The following is a 12,187-nucleotide window of genomic DNA, read 5'->3' as shown; positions in this document are numbered from 1 at the left end:
CACTTGCCAAGAGACGGATGCTGGGAATCTCTGAGGACGACCTGTAGAGCTGAAACCTCCGGCACCACGTGGGGACGTCCCCACGTACCGCAAACCTCCACCCGCGGTGGCAGCTGAACAGGAGGGTTAACTTCATGTCATGCTTTTTCCTGACAAGTCGAACTTTAAATGCTGAAATGGTCAATTAGCTGTTGCGACTGCTCGGGGTCTCGTGGTGCGTCCTTCCTCCCGAAGGTCACGTGTTACATACGCATCAACACGTTGACATCAGAGACTCACCGTCGATCAATTCAAAAGATGAAAACATCATAACGATCTCAAGCACACGTTCAGATACACGTGGAGAGAAAAGCTTCACTTTTCACTACATGACTTATCTACTCTCTGTGGGCACACCTCTAATCTCCCCAAGAGCTTTCCTGCAACACACTCACCACTGATAAGGAACACAATACGTTACCACACACGCACACACACACACACACACACACACACACACACACACACACACACACACACACACACACACACACACACACACACACACACACACACACACACACACACACACACACACACACACACACACACACACACACACACACACACACACACACACACACACACAGGAAATGTTCCTTAAAGAGCAGACGATAGTGAGGTCACGGGGAGACGGTGATGTGGGAACGTTCGTTAGCCGCAGGTGCATTAAAAATAAATCATTTTTTTCTAAAAAGATTTTTTTACTCTTTTAAGAAATATTATATTTTACAGCGTTCCTCAGTAGAGCGCAGACCATCATCCAACAGTCCAGACATCGTCATGAACGTCTCCTGCCGTTTTCAATTCTGACTTTCAAACCAGATCTTAACAGAAGTTCTGTGACCTTCATTCTCTGGATGTATCCGTTTGTCAAGCGGCCAAACAACAGTGATAGTGATCACTCGGTATCGGCCAATACGCAAAGTCCAGGTATCAGTATCAGGAAGGGAAAAACGGTATCGGGGGAAAAAATTGTAGGAAACAAAAATGACACAATAATGTCTCTTGACATTCTAAGAAGTAATGTTTCAACCTTCACTGTATGTCTTGTACAGATTACTTCATCTTCTGCTCACTTAATTATTCACGTCACGTTTGACCAGTGGCGCCCAAACCTCAGCATGTGATTGTGTGTGTGTGTGTGTGTGTGTGTGTGTGTGTCTTCCTGAGCCATATCAGTGAGCCCCACCTGCTTCCCCGTCCTCCTCCCCTTCCATAGCGATGGGCCCGGCCTGAGGCGTCTCCCCGTTCTTCAGGCAGTTGTGGATGTAGGTGGCCTTCCAGCGGGCATACTTCCTGTGCTGGATGTTCTGGTGGAGGTTGGACGAAGGGGCAGGGAGACATGAAAGGTTTGGTTATATTGAGTCATGTAGTAGCTGCTCATGTTCATTTTGATAAAACAAGATCATTTCAGGTTAGGCGGATGATTCTAACGCTCATAGCGTGTGAATCATTTGGCAGCAGGGTGTGAAGGGACTGAGGACATGACGGTTGAGATAAATGGAGCAGGATTTGAAAAAGGTCAATATCATCAGTCGGAGACATGACATAATGTCCTCTGCAGTCTGTAACTAAGCAACCGACTGCAGAGGAGTCAATCTACTTCCTGCTTACTTCCTGCTCGTGTGACGTGTGTTTTCAGGTGCGTTGAGTGCGAACGAAGAGCTCATTTTGTTTTAAAGGCTCGTTCCAAAACGAAAGCCTATCGGCACAGATGTAGACTGAGTGAGAAGCTACGAGTGACCAGGCCAGAGGCGAGTGTGTGAGGGTTAACGGTAGGAGTGGGCAGACGAGGACACATGAGAGCGGGCCAAGGAGGCAGGATGCCCGAAAGGTTGATGAGCTGTCGAGGCAACGAGAGGCGAAGGCGGCAGATTTATGCCCACGTGAAGCTGATAAGGATGAATGGAGAAACTCCTGCTTCTTCGAGATAAGTGCCGTTGTTTTCAACAGCAGCAGCTCGGGAACAATGGCTGCCCGGAGTGCCGGGGTCTGATCTGAGGCCGGGCGGTGTTTGTTCAGCCTCGGTTTAAAGGTGGTGTTGCTGTATGTTGTTCAAGATTGTGAACAGTGGACCTCCAACAACAACAACATCAGTCCTGAGCCTCAGATCGAGCTGCACCAGAATCAGTCACCAAATGTGTCTCATTGTTTCCATCTGGATCCACAAATTATTCTCTGGGAAAATCTTTTCTATCTCGCTCGTGATTTTTATAATTTTCTGGCGGCATCTGGTGGTAAAGTGTCAAACCGCAACCAACTGAGCGACAGACAGGGGACACTTTAGGGTGGCGCACTGCTGATTCCATTTCCTGTTTCCAGCAGCATCTGAAAATTCGATGTGAATGCGACGTATTCAGTTTCAAGGAAATCTGTTCAGTGGTTTTTTGCGTAATCCTGCCGACAAACCAACACACCAACAAACGGGTGAGGGTGTGGAAACGCCGCAGGCCCAGTCACGTCCGACAGACCTTCTGGTCAGGGAATAAATAGTGATGGGATCAACCCATCCTTCCTCTCCACAGGAAGTTCAGAGGTCAGCGTCACCAGGTAACGTCGAGAGGTTTGAACCTCACCGAGTCACGAGGGGGGAGGTGTTTCCTGACGGAGGACGGTGTCACGCGACACGACACCGACTCACCTGCTCACCGCTGCAGTCGGCTCAGGTGGGAAGCTGCTGAAAACCTCTTTTTACTGCCTGAAACCCAATCACTCCTGACTGTCAGTGTGCGGAGTGGGCCACTGAGGACCCATTGTCTGATGGCTGACTGTGTGTGTGTGTGTGTGTGTGTGTGTGTGTGTTCCCTCAGTGGAACTGTATGGACCAAAAGTGTCATGTTGATGTTTTAATGGCTTCTGGGAGACTTGGACACGATGTAGAGAAAGGATCTGTTTTGTGTGTGTGTGTGTGTTTGTGTGAGCGATCATGCGATCACGTCGTCATGGTCACTCATTATTTTGCAGTTTTAACAAAAAGCAGCGTTACCGGGGTGCGATAAACAGAATACGTTTCAAGTTTGACTAGCTGTTGTTTTTTTGTTTATTTTGTTTTTGTTTAGACATACGGAAAATATGATGTTTAATCAGACGACGCAGACAACAACATACAGTTGTGATGTATGTTGGTGATCGTTAAACGTGGAGGATCTTCGTCTTACCTCCTCTGACAACTCTCCGAACACGGACACGACATCCAGCAGCAGACTGGCAGTGTAGAAAGACTTGATCATGTTCCTGCAGGAAGAAAAGAGGAGGGGTCACAAGAGGAAAATAATGTAGTAGGAGTCTAACGGTAATAATGATAAGATTCAACTCAGGGGCTTTCAACTGAGTGTCAGGACTGGTCAGATGCCATCGAGGCACATAATCACGGACGTCCTGCGATATGACGACGACCTTCTCCAGACAAAGACGTGGTCGAAGTGACCGTCAGTCGTTGCGTTGTTAGTTTAAAGCACCAGTGTGTCATTTTTGTAATTTCGTGGCGATATCTGGTGATAAAGTTGAAAACCGCAACCAACTGAGCGACCGACAGGGGACACTTTATTATGTGGGGCACCGCTGATTCCATTTCCAGCGTCTGAAAATTCAACATGAACGCGACGTGTTCTGGACGTTTAGTTCAACAACCGTATTCAACACGACGTAGAAACGTGGAGACTCACACGGAGGTCGGTCCACCTCATGGAACTATACGTAACTGATATATGAACACAGAGTTATGGACAATATGTTCAATTTCTGTAAACGACTTCTTCTAAATATTACAAACTGTAGCTTTAAATGTTTTCTGACTAACCTGGAACATGTGACCAGGACGAGCCAAAGCTCCGCTCTGCTTCACCAGACAATAAAACCAAAGATTTTATTTTACTTTCCATTTCCTCACATTCTGTCGTGTTTTTTTTTTGCTTTATGAGTGTGAAGTTTAAATGTTGAGAACAAACTGGAAATTTCAAGATTCGAGACAAACTTCATATCAACATATGAAACAACGAACGTTCACATCGCATGACTTTAGTTTCAGATTCTCTGAAATGAGGAATCGGAATTGGGACCGAAAAAGTTCCGTCTCTTCTGGAGGAAACATTTTCTTTTCTCATGTCACATTCGACCTCATGATTAAATCAATCAAATACCAAGTAGTTCAACATTAAAGCTGCAGTGATTCAACACACACACACACACACACACACACACACACACACACACACACACACACACACACACACACACACACACACACACACACACACACACACACACACACACACACACACACACACACACACACACACACACACACACACACACACACACACACAGTGGTAAGGTAAAGAAAATGAATGGGTTCCTTGTCGTGCAGAGTGTCAGCTATTGAGCAGAGGAAGTTTCTTGTAAACATTCGCCCCTAAGCCCCAATATATGTGTGTGTGTGTGTGTGTGTGTGTGTGTGTGTGTGTGTGTGTGTGTGTGTACGGGGGTGACATGACACGTCGCTGAGGCCCGGGTGGTGTTACCGCTGCGTCTCGTAAAAAGGTGCAGACTGTTTGTGGTTCTCCCCTCCAGCGGAACCAGAGCGTTTCCCTGGGAACAGAGCGCTCGTCAACCTGTATTGACACTTCACCTGCGTCGCCTGCGTCCATTCATCCACCACCACCACCTCCACCCGCCCCGCAAGCCGCTCACACTCAGCGACGGGGCGAGAAAGTCACGCTACCGTTGTGGTGACCGGTGTTTCCCAGAGGATCCTTCTCATGTGTCACTTACAGAGTTCGTGAAACACGATTGTTTGTCAACCGCTAACCCATTAAAACCTGACACACACATACACACACGTGTATAGTGATGAATCAATAAATACGTTACTCTCTATTACGACACAGATCCAACAGATGTTTCATTGATCTCTGGGATACGGACGGATGACTCACCGCCTGTTGCTAAGTGACGAAGAGGAGAGAAAGTCGGCTAATGACATGTTGTGTCAGGAAATGGGAGAGGAAACAGGAGAGGAGAGGAGAGGAAACAGGAGAGGAGAGGAGAGGAAACAGGAGAGGAGACAGGAGAGGAGACAGGAGAGGAGAGGAAACAGGAGAGGAGAGGAGAGGAAACAGGAGAGGAGACAGGAGAGGAGACAGGAGAGGAGAGGAAACAGGAGAGGAGACAGGAGAGGAGACAGGAGAGGAGAGGAAACAGGAGAGGAGAGGAAACAGGAGAGGAAACAGGAGAGGAAACAGGAGAGGAAGCAGGAGAAGAAGCAAGGGAGGGTAATCTTTCTTACTTGTGGAATCGTCCCGCTCGATCCTCGTTGTCGGCGTAGAGGAACATTTTTAAGGCGTAGTTTTCGATGTGGGCGTTGCCGACGACCTCCTGACTGATGGAGTCATTGTCACCGAGATCCTTCTTCATCTGGACACACACACAGACACACACGATCAAAAACAATTCATCACACACACATTGTAGTGAGGCTGTCATCAACTCAGACGGTGAAAGGTCAAAGGTGCCAAATATTCCCTTGATGGAAAAAAAATATTGTCTTGACAATTCATTCAAACAACAATAATAATAACAAGAGGCGTTCGAGCCCTAATAATTATAACTTACTCCTCTTTCATCTGCTCTTTCCTCTCCTGCTTCCTTTCCTCTCCTGATTACTCCTGTTTCCTCTCCTTTTTCCTTTCCTATTTCCTCTCCTGTTTCCTCTCCTCTCCTGTTTCCTTTCCTCTCCATCTCCTGTTTCCTCTCCTGTTTCCTTTCCTCTCCTGCTCCATCTCCTGTTTCCTTTCCTGTTTCTTCTCCTGTTTCCTCTCCTGTTTCCTTTCCTCTCCTGCTCCATCTCCTGTTTCCTTTCCTGTTTCATCTCCTGTTTCCTTTCCTCTCCTGCTCCATCTCCTGTTTCCTCTCCTGTTTCCTCTCCTGTTCCCTGACACAGTGTGTCATTTGACGACTTTCTCTGCTCTTTGAGGAAAAAATGTCGTAGTAACAAGAAACACCTTAAGATATTCTTAGTTTCACTGTGCAGAACGTCATCGCAAAACTTCTACATTCAACAGCACCCGTTTCCCACAATGCACCACGTGAGACATTTTCTTAGACAAGTGGTTGTTCCACCGTCCCAGTGAGAGGGGGGGGGCTGGTGGAAAGTGCAGTTAATGAGTCCAACATGTACGAGCGGGAGAGAGAGGGAGAGAGAGAGAGAGAGAGAGAGAGAGAGAGAGAGAGAGAGAGGAGCTGCTGTGGTTTGTGTGGCGACTCGCCCGCTCTGCAGAAATGACTCACAACTTCTGGCAACACTTCATAAAGAAGGTTTCCCCACGTTCCAGATTCTTCAGAGGTCTAAATGTTTTACAGTTTCATGCTCGTGCCCTGATTAAATAATCAGGCTTCTGGACTGAATCATGAAACTGCTCAGAGAAGCATCTGCATTCAATTTGTTCAAACAAATGAGAGCTCTGAAATCTAGATGACGGCAAAGACGGCGTGGAAAAAGTCTGACCAGCATGTGTATGTGTGTGTGTGAGAGTAAATCAAGATGGACGACACGACGGCGGCTCTGAAGTGAAGCCGACTCATCCTGATCGCCCCCTGGTGTCTGATCTATGAATGATTCCCTGGTCAAAATCGATGAAAATGTAAAAACACCTCTAAACGAAAGTGATAGAAAGAAAATTCCTGGATCCGGCTCTTTATTCCGGATCAGAACCAAAGTTAAATGGATTCTTTCTCGGCCCGTGTTCCACCTTTGCTCCAGCTGTCGTAGAAAAATATGTTCAGTGATTTTTTAAGTAACTATGAAAACTGGAGCCCGGCCGAGATGAGGGTTTAACAGACATATTGGTATCAGAGCTTGTGTTGAAATATTTAACAGAATCCACAATGCAGAAAAAAAGTGCGCAAAATAAATTATTTTTTTATTTTCCTAATTAAAGTTCTTTTTTATTTGGTTGGATTTGTATTTTCTATGTATTCATAGTTATTTATAATAAAGTTTATGGTTAAACTAAAATATCAAGTCTTAGTTGCATTTCTTTGTCATAAAGACAGATTCATATATATTATATATTTAGAATTCAGAGCCAACAGGAAGTTACTGCCAACAGAGACACACACACACACACACACACACACACACACACACACACACACACACACACACACACACACACACACACACACACACACACACACACACATCAAAGCAGCAGATGTGAGTCCTGTTGGGAGTGTGTATGATTGTGTGTGTGTGTGTGTGTGTGTGTGTGTGTGTGTGTGTGACAGTAATGGAGTCCCCTGCAGCCTCTGTAAAACCTGGCAGCAGCAGAGTGTGTACTCGCGTGTTTTCATCTCTGTCCCTTGATTGGCTCTGAGTGTTCAGTAAACACGCCCCCCCACACCTTCACCTCCTCTTAGCTCCTCCCCTCACCACGAGCTGAAGCATCAGTATCTATAACAGTTAAAAATGTTTGACCCTTGACCCTCCGTCCCATCCGCCTCCTCTCTCGTCACCCCCTGCCCCGCATCATAACAACCCTATAAAAGCTAATTAGCGTAGCCCCCGTTGAGACGACCTGCTCTGTGGACAGATCGACAAACACTGGAGGATGAATGGAAACAGATTGAAGTTCGTTTAATTTCATCTGCAGTCATGTGTGTGTACACTGGACGAGAAAATTAATAAGTCTAATGTGTTCCTGTGATGTGTGTGTGTGCCTGATAATATATATACTGTATGTGTGTGTGTGTGTGTAAAAACATGTTTACTGATGAGAAATATGACGTTAAAAAACTCATCGCAAACTATAGGCTGACTGATGTGGATTTTTGGGGCACGATTTCCGATATATATAGATATATTAATCTGTCAATAATTCCTTAAACGTCGTTATCAAATCTTTAAGACAAAGAAATGTAATTGAGGCTTGATATTTTTAGTTCAACCATAAACTTTGTCATAAATAATTGTAAATAAAAAAGAAAACACAAATATGTTTAAAAAAAAAAAAAAAAAATTCTGCATTGTTTATCTGTACAGTAAACAGTTTCATATCGCTGATGCCGGTCAAGCTCCATCAGAAACGTGTGATATTAGGGATAATAAGACATAAATAAAATAAGGATATATACATTGTATTGGCTGATATATATATATACACACACATAGATCAAACCTTATTATAAATATCTTTAAATGAAATGAAAATGTAAATACAATGAGCTTAAAAAAATATAGTAAAATATAAAAATGAACTTAAATCTTTCCTGCATTGTTAATTATGTAAAAAGAGAAAGTTTTCACAGGAGCATTGTGGGAGTTATACCATCGACATTATGTCTCATATCAACCGAACCATAAATGGGTCCGGCTCTGACTGAAACTCCATGTCCAGAGCGAGACCGTGTGGTCACAATGTCATGATGAAAAAATATATATAAACATATTCATAAGTAATACTGAGAGAACCCGTTCTCCTTGCAGCAAGGCATTGTGGGAATCTGACTCACCAACTCCAGCTGGTCCATGAGTTTGATCAGGAACTTTCGGCACTCGGGTGTTTTGCTGTCCAGCTTCATGCCCGTCTGCATCGCGTAGAGCCGACCTGCAGGAGAGGGGGGGGGGGGGTGTTAATATCTGAAACCTTCCAGATACTGTGTTACGTGAATATACATTTTTAAAATACAGTTTGAAAACTAAGGACAGCCCGATCCGATATTCCATACGGGTATCGGGTCGATATTGGCCAAAATGACAGGATTGACTAACGGAAGAAATAAGAAGTAAAATCCGATTCCGATTCTTTACAGTAAACATTCCAAAGAAATGCCTATTTACGTGTTCACTAAGCCTTGAACGACATTCCGCCATTGTATCGTTATGTTCATTTACTATTATTTAATATACAGTTTAAGTTGTTTTTTGATTGTTTGAACGGTGCTGAACATAACAAATTCTGTCAAAAGTTCTGTGAGAAATAAAACAGCAGTTTCCATAACTCAGTCATGTCGCTGTACAGTGTCTCTTCCTTTAGGGGAGTTGATGATATATTCTTACAGTTGAGTATGCGGTTTCAGCAAAGTGCATCCTGAACAATGCATTATTAATATTTTATTTTACGAGTGGGGAAAAGATTGTATCAGATTAGAGCTGCAACAGTTAATCGATTAATTGATTAGTAATCCATGACTAAATTAATGTAAGTAGTTTTTATGAAAAAAAAGTCATAATTCTGATTTCATCTGCTTAAATGTGAATATGTTCTGGTTTCTTTGCTCCTCTGTGACAGTAAACTGAATACCTTTGGTGTGTGGACAAAACAAAACATCATGTTGGAGTTTTGGGAAACAGGATCTACATTCACCATTTTATGAACGAACAACTAATCGATTATTCGAGAAAATAATCAACATATTAATCGATTGTTATTTGCAGCCCTATATCAGATTAGTATCCATATTGGTAACAGCAGATACTCGAGGCGGCAGGATCGGTATCAGATCGGACAAGAAAAATTGGTATCGTCCCGTCCCTGTTGAAACTCATCTGACGGACGACTGCTGCTAACGAACACGGAGAGAAAACCTTTGACCGGATGTGCAACACTTTGCACAACAACACATTGTTTCTTTTTGAACAATCTTTCTGTTCCTGCTCACGGAGCCAACATCCATTAAACCACGTCTGAGTCGCTCAGAGACACGAACACATGATCCACCACAGGGACTAAAAGGTTTTTTCTCTCCCCAGGATGCCGTTCCCCGGGCCGGCGTCCAACCCTCAGTCTGGACTGGATGATTGGTTCTGACCCGGTTTTCTTTGGGTCGCACAACATGATCAACAGAGCAGTGACGGCACCAGTGGGAGTCAAACCTTCACACCCATCACCAGGGGAGAGACCCCAACGCTGAAGCGTCAACAGTTTTAGGTGTTGCCACGGTAATCAACGTCTCTATCAATATTGGAACGATGCGGTTTAAAAAAATATATATATACATATATTATTAATTATTAAGTGTGTGCAAAACGTTATCATTGTCTTAGAATTATTAAAGTGTCTGACTGAATTATTAAAGTGTCTGACTGATAAAAACAGAAATATTCGTATGTGTGTTTATTTACAAATGAATTGAGAAAGTAGACTGAAAAAAAATATGAACATATATAATGACGATAACATATTTGTCAACATTGTATTTATGGATCACTGGAATGTGTCACGGACAAACAGCGTAATGACGCTTTGTTTATTTGTCAAAGTTAAGTTTTCATGTCGGTAAAGATTCTCAAAGACGCTCGCTCTGGTTTCTGTTCACGGGATTTGTTGACAAAAAATGTAAAATGTGGAAAATCTTCAGCTCCGTGGTCAAGTCAGCAACAGTCATCACACAGACACACAGACACACAGACACAGACACACACACACACACACAGAGAACACACACACACACACACACACACACACACAGAACACACACACACACACACACAGAGAGAACACACACACAGAGAGAACACACACACACACACAGAACACACACACACACAGAACACACACACACACACACACACACAAAGAACACACACACACACACACACACACACACACAGAGAACACACACACACACACACACACACACAGAACACACACACACACACAGAACACACACACACACACACAGAGAAGACACACACACACACACACACACACACACACACACACACACACACACACACACACACACACACACACACACACACACACACACACACACACACACACACACACACACACACACACACACACACACACACACACACACACACACAGAGAACACACACAGAGAACACACCCACACACACACACACACACACACAGTATCAGTGTCTCTGACGGGTTTTCTTTTCTTCAGCTTTTTCTATTTCATCTTGTTTTTCTGTTAAAATTGTGGAGGTATCTTCTGCCTGGTTTCATGTTTCATGAGTGACTTGCGCTTCCTGCCGTCATGACAACGGCCCGGGGCCCAGACGCATGGTGCTGCTGACCTCCAGTGGTCACCAGGATCACTGGTCCACAGCAGCTCCACCAACATGTGACTGTTCATCCCACTCAGCCGGTGTGACTCTCTCTTTCCCCCCATGTTCGTCTGAAAGATCAGAACACTTCGAAACAGGATCAAGTCGCTCAGCGACAAGAAGGCCTGTCAATCACTATGACGGGCGGCGAGATAAAAGTCTTTGAGATAACGTAAAAGCAATTTATCTTCTGTCGGACGGAGCCGACACACTCGCAGCTACGAGAGCAGCCTCTGGTCTTTACGTCCTGATCCCTGCTTCTGACAAACACGACATCACAGCAGCCGCTGGCAACGGAGAGCAACGTTGCAACTGGGTCCAAATTAAATCAACCCAATTGTTCCTCCAAGATGTTTCTGCATTTGGTAAACAACAACAACAACAGGAACAGGAACAAGCCAATGACATTGTTTCTCTCCTCATCCCAACACCCGCTGTATCGAGGCCCCGCCCACATATATTATAAATGATATGGCCGATATGTTTAGAGCTCGACCAATATTATCGACCAACTGATATGATCATTTAAATGTGCATTTATGTTTTTATGAAACATAAATGTTAATTTCTTAGTTCAAGTTCTATTTATTTGGTTGTATTTGTAAATTTTTTCATCTGACATCTTAGGAATCATTGACAGATTTGAAAAAATAATAATAAATATCTCGAGCTCCCTAATATCGATATCCATATCGGTCGGGTTGAAACTCATTATCAATAGAAATAATAATATGCACAAATACAATTAAATGCGTAGAACTTACGAATATGAACAGAGTTCTACTATTAAAAGGATTGAAAACATATAGGTGTGATTAATAATTGACCCGACCTCGTCCACATAGTTATAACAGCTGACTTCCCGTCGACTGAGACCCAAACCCGATGTGGAAATACATAAAGAATTCTTACTGTTTGAGAAGGAAAGGTTTCCCCTGACAGAGGAAGAAGAAGAAGAAGATACAGTTCATCCTTCAAATCGACGGACACTCGGATTGATCTTGTTTTTCTTTGCGTCTCTTCATGTGCATCTCGCCGACACAACGAGGTCAGAGGAAGACTCCTGCTGCT

General features: G+C 44.0%; 1 protein-coding gene across 4 annotated transcripts in view; it reads right to left on the bottom strand.

Annotated features, from left to right (window-relative positions):
- vta1 (vesicle (multivesicular body) trafficking 1) overlaps window positions 1-12,187 on the bottom strand; it is a 31,753-nt gene that overhangs the window by 15,607 nt on the left and 3,959 nt on the right. For all 4 annotated transcript variants that reach the window (XM_035617300.2, XM_035617301.2, XM_035617299.2 and 1 more), the window contains 4 exons: window positions 8,551-8,645; window positions 5,327-5,454; window positions 3,201-3,276; window positions 1,232-1,352 (listed from right to left, as the gene is read on the bottom strand). In XM_035617300.2, the coding sequence (XP_035473193.1) occupies window positions 1,232-1,352; window positions 3,201-3,276; window positions 5,327-5,454; window positions 8,551-8,645 (420 nt within the window). The remainder of the gene's footprint in view (window positions 1-1,231; window positions 1,353-3,200; window positions 3,277-5,326; window positions 5,455-8,550; window positions 8,646-12,187) is intronic.

Source organism: Scophthalmus maximus, chromosome 18 (assembly GCF_022379125.1).
Source record: "Scophthalmus maximus strain ysfricsl-2021 chromosome 18, ASM2237912v1, whole genome shotgun sequence".
NCBI classification, from domain to species: Eukaryota; Metazoa; Chordata; class Actinopteri; order Pleuronectiformes; family Scophthalmidae; genus Scophthalmus; species Scophthalmus maximus.
This window is presented reverse-complemented; position numbering and strand designations above follow the sequence as displayed.